General features: G+C 38.8%; 1 protein-coding gene across 7 annotated transcripts in view; it reads left to right on the top strand.

Annotated features, from left to right (window-relative positions):
* Nucleotides 1-16,105, top strand: part of PTPRM (protein tyrosine phosphatase receptor type M) — a 685,790-nt gene that overhangs the window by 523,574 nt on the left and 146,111 nt on the right. For all 7 annotated transcript variants that reach the window (XM_084621210.1, XM_084621211.1, XM_084621214.1 and 4 more), the window contains one exon: nucleotides 15,240-15,391. In XM_084621210.1, the coding sequence (XP_084477336.1) occupies nucleotides 15,240-15,391 (152 nt within the window). The remainder of the gene's footprint in view (nucleotides 1-15,239; nucleotides 15,392-16,105) is intronic.

The following is a 16,105-nucleotide window of genomic DNA, read 5'->3' on the forward strand; positions in this document are numbered from 1 at the left end:
AGTGGAGTGGGAAGGCCTGGGTCTCCCTACCCCCACTGCCTGAAAGACTGAGGCACCTTGACCAGGGAAACAAGGGGCTGGAAATCAGGCGTGCCAATCACTAGGTCTCCAAGTACCCTGTGACATTTACTAAACTAAATTGTGCAGTCTTAACATGATTGTACTGTAATATGCAATATGTGCACACTTCCCTACCTTTCAAAAGCAGCTATTCTTCTAGTGAGGAAGTATCATTCTTTCGCTGGTTGGTTGATTCGTTTGCTGAAATTGTATCATAACAGACAAAACAGGTGTCCATACAACTTCTTCAACTTGCATTTCACTGAGCATTTGGATACTGCAAAATTGTCATTTATCTGGCCCTTTTTGTAACCAGGGGTTTGCATAGGCACCTGTCATTTTGCATCTCTTGGAAACCAAAGGGTCACACAGCACCAACTACCATTACTAGGGAGTCACCCCGTAAGCTACTCTAGTAGAAATTTTTTTTAAAGAAAGCCACCATGTAAATAGGCTACATATGTCTTTAATTAACTGCACAGATGTCCATTCGTGCTTAAATGAATAATTTATTTTCTGGTTATTAAAGAAACCAGCATAATACTCCTCCAGTGTTTATCACTCTAAATGTTACCAGTAATTGTTACAAATTACTGTCAGATGGACTCTAATAAACACTGTACACAGCAATTTTTGTATATGGTTTAATACAACTCTTGTAATTACCTACAGTTCAGAACTTAAATAATCTTTTCAATAGGAGCAAAAGATTAGCTAATATATTAAAATATGTTTAGTGAAAACTTGTTTTCCATGTCATGTTTCGCAAATGTTAACCTAGAGTTGTCCATTTTATTCTTAAAAGAACTCTGCACTCGTTCTGCTCAGCATGGTATTGAAATTTCACAGTCCTGAAGTCCTCATTCAGGTAAATCTTCCATTGACGTTAATAGAGAGAAGTAGTTCTTTTACTGTGTAAAGAAAGAATTGTATTTGGAAGATGTCACTTTTCAGCAAGATGGCTAGACAAAATAGGAAATGTCAATTTGAATTAAAACAGAAATTGAATCAAAAATACAGTGTTCAATTTCTGTCTGCCTGGAAAGGTGTTTTGACACATGACCTTTCAAAATTCTGTCCTTTGAACCGAATGGGAAGTGAAAGGGACACTGTCTAGCCTTTTTATGTTAGGATTGTGACATGTTTGAAGTCATGCATTCTTATTTATTTAGGTTTAGAAAGAAAACAAGCTCCCACCCATCTCATCCTCTTGGTGCTTCCCATCATTTAATTTTCCGAATGAATAACTTAATAGATCGCACATCCCATGCCAACAATAAATATACAAATATTCCCCCAGAATGCATAAAATGACATAAAACCTCTTCCATAGCAAGCACAATGGTATTTTTAAAATCCCTCCAGTCCTTATCCCACTCCCTCTTCAAAAGCCATGAAAAAGATGGCTTTTGTAGTCTGTGATAGAGTTGGCCGAATAACTGATTTTTCAATTGGCAGAAATAGTTCTGAAAAATTTTTAAAAAAAGAAAAAAAAGAAATCAGTTTGGATTGAACCAAATCCAAAAATATATATATATATATATATTTGGTGAAGTTAAAAAAGCAAGTTTGGGTTATAGTATCAGTCACTTGCCTCCCATAAATAAGATTCATTATCTCTTCCATCTACCTCTCCCAAAACAGCAACATTATCACATTGCTGCTGTCCTAAGGAATGACTCTTTGTTGCGCTTGCTCCCCATTTTTTACCTGGCACCTGTGTGACATGGCATAGATCCAGCTACAGCAGCTTGAAAAAGCGTAAGTGTATTTGGGGAGGGGCGGGGGGGGAATAAAGAAATGAACATGTTTTCATTTAGTTATACATCTCTAAATGTACTTATTTTTTAATTTTGGAAAAAATAATTTTGGTGGAAATAAACACTTTCACTTTTTAAAAGCTTTTTCTGGTGGAAAAGTTCAAAACCGAGAGAAATTGGGTTTATCCAACCACTTTTTTTCTCTTACTGGGAAAACAAAGGGAGGAGACATCAAACAATAAAAGAGAGTGAGATTTTTCTTAACAATACAAAAATTGTTGCTGAAAATTGCTGAAATTTTCTTCAAAAGGCTGAAATATTACTAAAAAACTGGAAATTCATGAAAATGTACATTTTGTTGAAAAGTCTTTTTTTTTTTTTTTCGGTCAAAAAATGCACTAGATCTAGATATGCCAGACAGACACCGCTTTCCCAATGTTAGTGGAATCCTCAGCCTGCATAGCCAACTTTGCAGCTGCTTTGTGCTAACAAACTATTGCCATCTTCGTTCATTTTCAGGAGGAGATCAACACACACAACCAGTACAGTTTTCTACCTATGACGCAGGCCCGTAACACTGATTGACCAAGGTCAAGAATATCTAAGGTCTTCCCAAGCCACCAGTTCCCTGGCCACCACCTTCTCAATGAGTTTTCCTCTCAAAAAGGAAATGACAGACCTTCCTTGTAAGGAATAGCGTTACAGGTTTGCATGTAGATGGGAGGGAGGAGTTATCAGTATTCACAATACTAATAAGAAAAGCTATGCAGGTGAATTATTCAGAATTGGAAGGATCAATTGAAAACACTAGATTGCTACAGGGGTCTTATTCCTTATTTTAATATACAAATTTAGGAGGCAGATTATGCAAATTAACCTATATTCCAATGGCAGTCTCACTCCGTCACTAAGGGGTGACTAAACAATCTTGCTAGATTGAGCAAATCATTAGGGTTACTCACATAAAATGATACGCAACACGAGTAGGGATTATGTAACCTGGCCAAAATAATCTGTTGAACGTTCTACATTTTAAAAAATAACTTTGTAATTAGATCTGCATATGGATCTGCATTTCTCTCCAAGATGTTTCTGAGGTGCGTATTGCCAGGTTATCTAAACATCAAATGGAAGTCCTATAGTTTTAATAGAAAATTTAAACTTTTCTACGTTCATTTTGCAATCATTTTATGGAATTTAATAGAGGCCTGCAAATCCACGGATCTCTGCTTTATATCTGCAGATGCGGATATCCACAGACCATTTTTGCGGATTACAGCTCGGATGCGGGTACAAATTTTGTATCCACGCAGAGCTCTGCAGCATGTGCTCACCAGCATGGAGTGGCTGTCGCCCAGCCCTGAGGCTGCAGCTCTGCTCTCTGAACCATGCAGCGGCAATGGCCCACTGGGCATTCTGGGAGTTTTAGTTCCCAGGTTGCTCAAATGGAGGGGAGTAAACTAAAACTCCCAGAAGGGAGCTTGACCATGTGCTCCTGCACAGTGAACCAAACACAGCATGTGTTAGAGCTGCCGCAGATGTGTGGAGGTATCCAAGCCCCCCACTTGGAGGGCGGTGCTGCACACGAGGGCCCAGAGCAGGGAAGGAGGGGCGGCGGGGCAGAGTAATCAGTGGGAGGTCTTTGGGGAGAAGTGGAGGGCAGTTGGGGATTTGGCGCTGCCCTGCATCACTGTTGTGCGGTGACCTGTGGAGCTCTTAGTAGAGCGCTGCAGTCCGCAGACAATTTATGCAGCTCGCGGATCGGAGGCAGATATAAATTTTTGTATCCGCACATTCTCTGTTAATAGAGAATCATATACCTCATACTATTCTCTATTAAATTCTGTAGGCTTTACATCCTTGTTAAATTGTTAGATTTTTTTTTCAGTAAAGGAAGTGTCACTTTTTTCTTGTAACGGTCACATTTTGCATCCTTATTCTGTAAATATTTAGAGCGTTATTTTTTAGCACCAACACATTCTCTTTTTAATACATGAGTGGAAAAGGAGTAGTTTGTAATGGTCACAGCAGGCAACCGTGGCTGCTGGATTCTGTTCTTGCCTGTGCTGCTACCTCCATACAAGAGTTTGGGCAGGTCACGTTAACTCTCTGAGCCTCAGTTTATTCATCTACATGACATAGGTGTTGTGAGCTTTAATATTTTAAGAAAATGCCAATTATTATTGGTACAGTAGCACTTCAGAGTTATGAATACCTTGGGAATGGAGATTGTAACTCTGAAGTGTTCGTAACTCTGAACAAAATGTTATGCTGTTCTTTCACAAGTTTACAACTGAACATTGACTTAATACAGCTTTGAAACTTTACTGTGCAGAAAAAAAATGCCTCATTCCCTTAATTTTTTTTAGTAGTTTACGTTTAACACAGTACTGTACTTCAGTGGTTCTCAAAACCGATCCGCCACTTGTTCAGAGAAAGCCCCAGGCGGGCTGGACCGGTTTGTTTACCTGCCGCGTCCGCAGGTTCGGCTGAATGCGGCTCCCACTGGCCGCGGTTCACCGCTCCAGGCCGATGGGGGCTGCGGGAAGGGCGGCCAGTACGTCCCTGGGCCCACACAACGGAAATTCTGAAAAAAATTATTCAGAAACATAAAAAATATTTCATATTGGTAATGTCAAATTTTTGTTTCGAAAACGTTAAAACATTATAATACAAAATATTAAATATAATAGTAAAACTAATCAGGTAATGTAATATAAAGGTCAGAACTAAATTATATTAAACTATAAAGGCAAACCAACACGTTTTGATGTTATAAGAATGAAATGTTCCAACAGTATTGAAACAAAATGGGAAAGTCAAACCAAATTATTTTTAAATGTTTTCATTGAAAATTGCATCAAAATTGACATGTTCATGCAAAACATTTTGATGTCAATGAAGCTGTATTTTCCCACACAAAGTTGTGAAGTCAGAATATTTTCAACCAGCTCAGCTCTTTACGCTAGTAGGGTGGTTGTAATAGATGGTCTAGATGGCAGTAAACTAAATTACTAAACAAGGCATGTATCTAACATTATCTCAGAAATTTCATTTGTATGTTGTTTCTTTGGTGCGCTCTCTCTCTCTCTACCCTGTTTACACTCTATACCTGCCAGAGTAAGTGAGGGCTGTGTGTTCTGTGATTGGAAAATGCTTAGCAAACGTTGGTCTCTGCCACATTCTAAATGGCCCCGATCCTGCACACAATTCTGCACGTGCTGCTGCTCCGCGTTTAAAGTTCAGCATGAGCGTAAGTCTTTGCAGGATCATGGCCTCTATGTAATGCAGTTGTGTTTTCTAAAATAAAGTATTGAAATGCATTCTAGCTATGGATTTTCACTGCACTCTTTTGGAGTTTAACAAGGCCTGCTGACCAAGTTAAATATTTTACTTATTAGGTTCTTGGTTAGTCTTGGAATAATGACCTCACTGCACTTTAAGTGGTGGGGCTGTTATCTGGCTGATCAGAAAAGGTGTGCTCCCCTTTAAGGACTAGAGAGCCGGAGAGTGATTTGGTGCAGCAGCTTCATACTGGGAACCCCAGGTGACCAGAAGTGAGAGGGGGCTATGAATGTCCATACCCATACAGCAAAAGCCTTCTTTTACTTGGACCAGGTGGAGCAGCACCCACCCTCCCACCGAAGGAAGTAGTTAAATACCAGATTTTGTCATGATGTGCTGTGGGCATTACACTAGTTGTTCCTTTCTCAGGGGGCTGGGAAGGAATTTTTTCTCTCCGCACCAAACTGGCCAAAGTGGGAGAGGGGGTTGCTTTCTCCACAGTGGTTTAGTTGGGGCAAAAATTAAACAAGGGTTAGGCTATGATGTCACAACTCATTATGCAAGCTTGGGGCAGATGTCCAGTGCAGACATTCTGTAGGGAAGGGTTATGGTGATTAAAAACAAATGGATTGGTAAAAGATTTAAAGGAAGTATTCTTTAAAGAAGTGGAAGGATGGGGGTTCGGGGCTCCTATGACTGATACGTCAGGGAGTCAACTCTCCCCTTCCCTATAGCTCCTTCCCCCCCTCCGCAAAAAAAACGCATTCAAGGGAGGGTGGCAAGGTTTGCTGGGAACCGGGATGGGTAAAGGGGGAGGGATGACAGCAGTCCCCCCCCCACCCCCAGCCCCAGGTTTATGTAAATGATTATGGACTTACCTGCACAGTACCATTTTATCTGCCAGTTACTCAAATATATTTAGGAATAAAATTGCGGCCTAATTAAACCACATCCACTGTCTCCTGTCCTCCTTCAGGCATAGCTGCCAATAAGAGATGGGTGGCAGTAAAATAACTAGTGCTCTAGCTTTTAACTTAACTTTTAGATGTCACGTTTCCATTAATTTTTTGTATTCCATTCATACAGCTCCCGCCTGATCATATTTGTTGTTTTTCAACTGGTTCATTTCAATAAAAAAGTAAATATTGCAGCTTGAATTGTTTTTCATTGTGAGCAAAATCATTCAGTTAGTTGTGGGCAATGCTGAAAAATAAAATTTGTCACTTGTCATTATGAACTTCGTGCAGTTTTCCCATTTCTGAGTTTATGGGTGAATTTCATTAAGTGCGTGCTACGAGCAGTGTCTTGAACCAGAAAGAGTACAGGCAGGAGCTGTTCAGACATTCACACTCATGGCTCTTCAAATGTTTCGTAAGCCTTTTCTTCAAAATCCCTGCCCTTTTAACCCCGGATCTTTCATGAGTAATCTGTCAATCAAGCTAAAATGTATGGTTGTCTTTTTATGTGGGCAAAAACTAAGATGTGACCACGACATTCATTTTCACTGTTACCTAAGTCAGCAGTTGAATTCGTTTCAAGTAAAGGCTGATTTACCACTCCTGTGCACCACTATCACCAGTTTGCCCACTCTCTTTGAGACAGTGCACCAGTGTTCCCACTCAGGCGGACGTTGCATTAGCAATGAAAGAAGAGCTGTCAAAGTCGTAAGGTCAGTGTGGGCCTAATCCTATAACTTCTTTAGGCAAACTCAAATGAGATCAGATGCCATGGGTGTTTGTGCAAGGTAGAGATCTGGGCTTTGGAAGAAAACAGCCCAATTTTTAATGATGTCATTACACATCAATCTCAAGATTGTTGTGAGTACCAGGATCTCAGAATTTAGTGGGACCAGGACAAGAAATAAAAGTAAGGCCCATCTGTGGGTTGTTTACTGTTGCAGTTATGCCACTTCCTTTCTTTTTTCCCATGGTTATCTTCCCCCCATGGTGTTGGAACAACTTTTATAGTGGGGGGTGCTGAAGATGGAACCCATGTATTTGGGTGGTTATTACTACTTGAAGCCAGGGGGTGTGGCAGCACCCTTAGTTCCAGCACCTGTGTCTTCCCTTCCTGTGTTTCCACCTGCCACCCCCCTTATTTTCTCTCTCTTCTTCCTGTCCCCATAGTTCTCCCAAGTTACATTTTCTTAAGTCATACATTATTTTGCACATGCATGCCAAATAAAAATTTTAAAAATAAATAATATTGTAACACTTTATTCCTTTTTCTTACTAAGTTTCTGAGAATTTATCTAGCATTAACATAGCCTATTCATTCAATACAGGCAAAGTGTGCAAAAGATAGCTAAAAATCTGATAGGTGATGTGTAAAAAGGCATGAAGTGGTAAAAATAGAGAGCCAAATTCTGTCCTCAGTGATGCTGGTGTAAATCCAGAGTAAGTCCATTGACTCAAGAACTCATTTAAACAAGTCAGTACTCTTTTTGCACTTTGGAAATTAACATATTCTTGCTGCTCCATAATTTAAGTATAATCCTCATGCACACACCCTTTGGCCTGTCAGTTCTTGTTCTGACGTGAATGAATATATTTCTTTGTCAGCGTGGCATAGGGAAACAAAAAAATGAAGATGGTAGTATTCTTGAAACACTACGGCTGTAGAAATACTGTATTTCAAAAATATAGTAGTGGTATGGCAATTTTTATCAGAGAGATAGCATGGCAGAAATGAAATGAGCAATGTTAGCACTTGCTGTGAAGCAGGAAATTGATAATGGAAGAGGGGACAAGGCATCAAAAATATACAATAAACTATCACATCTCTGATATCTGTCAAAGACCTGGTCACTGTCAACCTCTTATGTTCTGTACTACTGAACACCATGCTGTTGGAACGTTGCTTTGTTATAATGTGCATATATATGATATGAGCTGGACTTCATAGGATCAAGGTTGCTTAAATGATCTAGTAGAAGATTACAAAGGAGATCCTAAGTCAGGGACAAGCTTCTCTTTGTTTAGTTTTTGTTAACAGGCTTTTGCTTTTCTTTGTTTAATTTTTCTTGACTACTACTCTCCCTGTGGCTGTTCTGTAGAAACATTGTTCCCCTGAGGGTGGGAGAACTAGTAAAGCACTTTGCAAACCTAATCACCAGATCTTGCTGCAAAATATTGTGCCTTTAAAAAAATGTTTCTCCTAACTCTCTTTATTTGCTGTCTGATAGAGTGTTGACAGTACACAGTTTAATGTCAGTGTGAAATAATATTTCTGAGCATATTCCATTTCAATATATAACCTATAAATGTGGAACTGAACAGCGTAAGTTTGTTATGAGCAGAGCTTCACTATCATTGATGTCAAATTATTCCACCTCACTTGATTTCACCTGCTTCATATTTCTGTCTCTGTCTATAAAACAGTCTATCTGGAATTTTAGTGTCTCGCTGAGAAACATAAAGCTGAACAAAAATATTTATTACTTATGATGGGAGATATTGTTTCTGTTGTGTAATGCTTAAAAACCTTCACCATTTGGAACCTGAGCACCTAACTTAATTTACCCCAAAGTTTTGCTTTCTGGAAGGAGCCTCTTAAAATAAGCAGCAATCTAATAAATGTAGATTGGGAAACTGTTTGCAGCTGTTTATATATTCAGGGTGTGCCCCGTTTAAATAATGATAGGGTGATAAGGAATTCTGCAGATGGAATTATTATTCCGTAGGTGGTGCTTTTAAAACATTTGAGCAGGTTGCTTTTAAAATTGCATTTATAAATGCAGTCTGAAAAATGTTTTTAAAAAAACATTCTTTGGAATAATGTATAAAATAATATTTTTGTAGCAACTCACAGGATTCTAAAATATTAAGCCAAGATCAATTCTGGTGCAAGAAAATGAAGTTCCAATGGCTTCAATGGAGTTGCACATATTTAAGCTCCCATTGAAGTGAATGGGAATCTTCCATATAACTGCTCCAGGAATTAATTTGGTCCAATATCCTTTGCATGAGTCTTGCACTGGCCCAGATCTCTGGAATTTTTTGTATAATATAAAATAATCTAATATCTCATTTAATTCAATGTATCCACATGTCTGTACTTTTCTGGATCAGAGCTAGCGTATTCAACACCTGGTTGGATTGAGCCCTGTTAAAAGCTTTCTCTAGAGCTGATGTGTCTTTAAATCAGGAAAGAGGAAATTTCCATAAAGTGTGCAAGATTAGTGTGGCAGAGAAGTGTTTGAAATTTTTAGGTTTTGCTTTGTGGAATTTTTTGTTTGGGGAGGCTTGCTTTTGTTTGTGCTCTAAAGATACAGATTTTGGTGTGAAATTTTGTATTTGTGACTTCTTTTCACCTTATATAAAACAAGGTGAGCAGTAAGACTTATAAATATGAGTCTGAAGAAATATTTGTCTTGACAAACCACCTATTTCAGGGGATTTTATGGCACCTCTTCCCTACATTCTTGTCTTATTAGTCCTCAACTCATTACAAAGACTAGTTGCATATCTTCCAGCATCCTGCCAGGTGGGGTCCACCTAAATGTCCTGACCAGCTGTTGTCATCTCCTCCTTAAAAGTAAACCTCTCTTGACTTCAGTAGGAGCTACGTATGTCCAAGAACTGTAGGATCATGTAGAAAAAAAAGCAACAGAGAAAAAGAAAATTAGTCCTTTCATGTACCATTCCCCACATATCATCTCTCTCTACTGGCATTTATACTATAGTACATGACCTCTTCTTACTTTGATTTAAAATCATATTTTTCTGAAGTATTGACATCGAAGACTCTTGACTTTGCAAGAGTTTCTGACTTTTGAGGCTATGTGCTGAAGGGAAGGTCCCTCTCCTGTAGGTTTCCACGCCGGGAAACCTCCCTCCCCTCTTCTACCCCCCACCCCCATCCGATTTATGCAGGGTTTATATTTTTATTTCTTTTGTTTTGAGGAGTGGGTTCAAAATACGTGCTCCCCCACTATCAACACTAACTTGTCGCCTCTGCCTTGTGTAATGTTTGTCATTTCCTCTTTGTTGATAGTGACACGGCTTGTGGGGTCAGTTTGTAATTTTTGCTTTCCTTGTGTAATGTTGCAGAATTTGCTTCCTGGATAATTAGAGTGGAAATTTGCTTCTGTGTTGCTTGTCTCCCTTGTTTATTGCATTCTCTACTCTTCTCTGAAGAAAGGGGGGAATCTTTAGAGACTAGGCATGAGGTTACTTTGCTGTAGAGGAGTTCATAAAACATTCTATCTCCTTTGTCTCCACATTTAGTCTAGATCTAAGAGAGTGAGGGGTGAATGGTTATATGAACCATCAGGGGTTTGTGTATTTCTTACATCTTGTGTAGTTAAAAGCTCCTGAGATTCATGTGGCTCTATGCAAATGATATGAGATCTGCAGAGATTAAAGCATTAGGCAAGATCTAGAGTACCTGAGTATAAAATTTTTATGTTCAGCTTAAGTTTACTTGCTTGAGTCCAGAGGATTTTATTTTGCTCACACTACAAAAGTCTAACTGTTATATATCAAATTCTTGAAATAGTTGTTTCAGCTTTGATGTTTTCCCACAAAGTCTGTATTCCAGCATTAGATTCAGAATGTTTTTATGATAATAACAACTGTACAGTACCTCTCAATCTGTCATAGCCTAAATGTGGAACAAAAACTTAAAATGAAGGACTGAGAAAATATTAGTGCAAGAAGATAATAGTGTCTTGGATTCATTCTCAAGAAACATTATCTGTTGTAGGATGTCGAGTTCTACTGTCAAAACAATAATACAAGTGAGAACTTCAGCTTTCTTGGGGAAGGATGCAAATTTCAGTCTAAAATAAAGGACTCTCTTATAATGGCAGATGATTGTGATGTCACTATCACTATCAATCAAATCTCTTTTTATAATGCTGATGAGTAACCAGAGTCAATGCTGTGACTGTCAGTTGCAGATATGGATCCATATCCCTGGAATGCAGTCCCGGCCAGTCATATTGCGTGGCTTCTCTGGGAAACTTTTCTAAAAGCTGAGAAAGTCTTGTGGCCCTGCAGTTACTCACCACCATACAAGAAATCTAGATTAAGTGCTGAGCTTGGGACGTTGGCAGCAGTTAAGGGCTTTGGTGGAGATGGATAATGCTCACCACTCTGGTTATGGGAAAAGGAAGATGAATAAGACTATCTAAAGAGATCGATAATTATATTGATAATTGGTAGAACAGTACTGGAGTTCACTCACTCTATCTTCTAGACCAAAATCATCTGCACATTTCAAGGCCTGTGCAGAAGTAGAGAAACAGAGAACTCTTCCATTGTAGACCTGGTGTTGTGTGTTCTTCGTCAGGAGTATTTCCCAGTGGTCTGAGTAACACAGAAATAAAGAGAAATATGGCTTATTAATGAAACTGCAGAGGTCAAATTTAGACACCCTCATTGTTACCATCTAGGTTGTGGATTCAGGTCCCGGCCTGGATACTTGGAGAGTGCACTCTGGCCAGGAAGGAGGTCTGTGCACTAGTAGTTTGGGGCTAGAGAGGATGTGCAGAAGGAGAGGCAATGACTGCCCTGCCTACCCTGCTGCATCCTTGGGTGAAAAAACAGAAATCTTTTCAGTAGTAGTCGATTTATTATGGTGGAGCAGTCACCAGACCATAGTTTGGGTTAATCAGGATTTTAGTTTCTCAGGGTAATGATTTCTTAATATTTTCTAAATCTTTAGGGAATAATAAAATTTGAAAAATAGAGATTATAGTTTTGAAGGAGCTCTAATTTTCTATGTATCTGTTATATATGTGACTCTTTTCCTGTGAAATACTGTTTAAAAACAGGTCAGAAAATAGATTTGGGATCAAAGTGTTTCATCATTTTTCAGAACCTTTTTTTTTGTCAGCATGCCATAGGGAATTTGTACCAAATTTAATTTACTAATTAGGATATGTGTGGAATCATCTCCAGTGTGTATTATTTCGAAATGTGGGTATTTTTATAAACTGCAAGGAGATTCAATTTCATACCGTTGTGTTTGTAAGTCAGCATTCTTTATAAAGAAAAAATTGGCAAAGGAGAAAATAGATGCCATTTTCATGGGTGATCTAAGGACTTCTATTAAGTTATTAATGCATTAGGAAATAGATATCCCAAAATAAATAGATTATAGTTTGCAAGGAAAATATTTTTCTTTTCTTATGAAACGGCGGGTGAGGTAGGAAATGCAGGGATATATGTCAGTTTCCTGCTGTTGTGTTTATAAGATACTCTGATGTCATTCATAAAGGAATTTCTAGATATGCCAACATTAAATTAAAATTCAGAAATGAAAACTTCATTTTAATATGAGGTTATGATTGCTCTTTATCAAACCATAAAAATAATTAAGAAATAAAATGTAAAGGAGTAAATTTCAACTACAAGTTTAGAATCGGGTATGACACCTCATATATACTATCTTTACAAATCACACTCACATCTAAATTCCATCCAAAATATTTAATAAATTTTAGGGGGGTTATCTAATAATAAGCATGCTTGGAACAATTATGGTTAGTGATTAGCATATTGTTAAAATGGGTGTTTTTACAATTAGAACTGATTTAACTTATAAATGGGACTGCAGTCCTCTTTCTAAATCATAGCAAAAGGGGCACTGGCAAGAACCATCCTAAACACGAGGAGGTGTGAACAACCCAAAGGGAACTAGGTTCAGTTATAGAAAGTTAAAGGTATAACAATATTTCTTCATACCTGGAATACTTGGGAGAGCTTATAGAAAACTTTTGTTGGGAAGGATAGATACAAAGATAATTTTTATGCAAGTTTTGATTTAAATCTTATCGTTTTAATAAGTACCTTCAGTTATTTCAATTTGTATTTTGGTAGAGTTAAGGATGGGAATATGGTTTTATAAAGACAATTAAAAAATATGAGTTGTCATGTCCTATTCCAAACTTGAAGTTTAATCCTTAACTTTGTATTTCCTAATTTTTTATGGGTTGATAGAGAGCAGCTGGGGTCCATAACTTATGTTTAAACAAAGTGTTTTGTATCTAAATTTTAATGAAAACATATATTTGTGTGGAGTATATATTCTGTGACATTTGATTAGTTATTTAGGACCAGATTCTTATTCCTTTACTAAGACTGAGTAGTACCTTTTTGGTGATTAACTCTACTGATTTGAAAGGGACTGTTTGAGGTACCTCCTAGTGTAAGGGTGACAAACCTGGCCCTTAATTTGCCAATTTATTCTATAACTTTAAAGCAATTAAAGTTGTTTAACTAACAAACATAAACCATATAAATAAGCTCTGCCTTTAGTTCTTCCAAATAACCCACCCATTTTAGTATGATCTATTATTAAGGGCTAATTTCAGACACTTTTTCTCAAGCTGAATAGCATCTTACTTCACAAATAGTTCCATTGGCGTTCAGGGGACCACTCATGGAGTAAGGGTATCAGAATCTATGTCAAGATTCCACTGCCCTTACTTACATTGAACAGCACCTTACTCCCGGAGTAGTACCATTGGAATCAATGTGACTGATAGTGGCAGAATCGACTTCTTATAGCCCATGTCACTTTGAAATGTCACTCAGTTGTGAAAACCAGCATATGTGAGAGTAGACTCAGGCCCAGGGTATATGATCTAAATCAGGGGTGGGCAACCTATGGGCCCGGGGGCCGCATCCGGTCCTTCAGACGTTTTAATCTGGCCCTTGAGCTCCTGCCAAGGAGCAGGGACTGCGGTTTGATCCGTGTGGCTCCCAGAAGCAGCGGCACGTTCCCTCTCTGGCTCCTACACATAGGGGCAGCCAGGGGGCTCCATGCACTGCCCATGCCACAGGCACCACTGCCATAGATCCCATTGGCCAACCAGATGGGGGACATGCTGCTGCTTGAGGTAAGCACCGCCCGGAGTCTGCACCCCTGATCCCCACCCACACCCCAATCCCTTGTCCCAGCCCTGATCTCACTCCCGCCCTCTGAACCCCTCGATCCCACCCTCCTGCACCCAGCCGGAGCCCTCACCCCCCCACACTGGCACCCCAATCCCCTGCCCCAGTCCAGCCCCCCCTCCCACATCCTGAACTCCTCATTTCTGGCCCCACCCCAGAGCCCGCACCCTCAGCCGGAGCCCTCACCCCCTTCCGCACCCCAACCACCAGTTTCGTGAACATTCATGGCCCCCCAATTTCCATACCCAGATGTAGTCCTCAAACCAAAAAGTTTGCCCATCCCAATCTAAATCAATGGTATATATTTATCACTTATTTAAAAATATATACTGATAATAGACTGAGGCTCGGGAGCCGCAAGTGGCTCTGTAATGTGTGTCCTGCGACTCTTTGCAGCGTGTGATATTAAAACACTGTGTGATTTAATTATTAACCATTCAGGTTGCTTTTACTGTATTATTAACCAATTGTAGTTGGTAAAATAATAATACTCTATCAGTCATTTTGCTGTGAGAATTTTTATATATATTATGTTTATAAATATATATATAAATATTTAGTTTTTATAATATTATATAACTATATAATATAATAAAAACTAAGTATTTCCTGTTTCATACAGTATAAACATTAATATATAGTACTATAGTGAATGAAACAATGAATTCACACAACTATGGCTCTTTGGAGCAATGTTCATCGCTAATTTGGCTCCTGAACCATTGCAGTCTGAGTATCACTGCTATACACGGTCCAATTTTTAAAGTAGCCAACCAGTTGTATCAATCTGAGACCAAGACTGTCTTTTGCCCCCAGATCCAGTTGGTTTCAAGATCTTGGTCACTAAGGGTTTGTCTACACAGAAAGGAAAAAGAAAAAACAACCCTGCAGCAGCAAGTTTCAGAGCCATAGCTTTTTATAAATTTATTATTTTATTTTCTGTTGTTGAGGCAAGTTTCTGTTACCCTAACTCAGCACTTTACGAATAGCCCCACTTACATCAATGGCATTTCCCCGGAACCAGGTGCTGTTCTACACATGTAAGAGTATCAGAAGCTGGCCCTTGATTAACAGATGATATTTAATAGATGTTAGGTTGCTTAAAATTGTCTGAAATAACACTAGTGATTGTAATAAGTTATTCCATAAAATAATTACAAACTATAAAAAAACAGCTATTCTGTGTGTTCTTACCAAGTTTTATTTTTCCCCCCAATGTTCATTTCTTAAGAAAATTGGCTAAAAAGCGGAAAGAGACATTGAGTAGTACCCGGCAGGAAATGACAGTGATGGTGAATTCAATGGATAAAAGCTACACTGAGCAAGGCACCAACTGTGACGAAGCTTTCTCTTTCATGGACACGCACAATCTAAATGGAAGATGTAAGTTCAAAATGCTTGGGGATGCAGCAGTCTCTTTTATTTTTGAAGGGGGAAGGAGGGTGGAAATGGTTCTTAAAATACTTCTCATTACCCAATCAATTCAGCGGACAGGTTATTCATTTGTGGAAAATCCATGGGATCTAGTATCTCCCACTGTGCAACACATCACAGCATGTATTCTAATGAGCAGGACTGTCAGACATCAAGAATAGGCTTCTTTAAAAATAATAAGGATAACTGAGCTTTTCTGTCTTTCCTTTTCTTCCACATGAACAGCAGAGACATTCTGCAGCAGGTGTGGATTTGCATTTCCCCATCTGTTTATTGTGCTGAAAGTTTTATATCCTTTATGCTTCCCCCACATCCTTCACCCTCCTCCCCATTTTATTTTTTAAATGTCATCACTTAGTATCTTTGGTTGTCCCAAAGCTCAGTTTATCCGTGTTACATCTGTCTTATTATATCAGGTGCTGGATGATGCTTTCTCACTTGTTAGTGCAGAGAAAGAGCTAACTGAAATTAATCAGTGTGGAGTTTGATAGGCAATTCTCCAAATGTCTCATGTTTGTGATATATCCTGAAAATGAAATTTTGGGGAGTGAAATTTCACACATTGAAATTTGTACTCACCTGCAGACCTTCATTTGGGGGTAAGAACTGTGCAAGGGCCATACTACAAATAGAACAGTTGTTTTCACAACTGCTGAACAGGAA

This window comes from Lepidochelys olivacea (assembly GCF_965140295.1).
Source record: "Lepidochelys olivacea isolate rLepOli2 genome assembly, chromosome: 2".
Classification (NCBI taxonomy): Eukaryota; Metazoa; Chordata; order Testudines; family Cheloniidae; genus Lepidochelys; species Lepidochelys olivacea.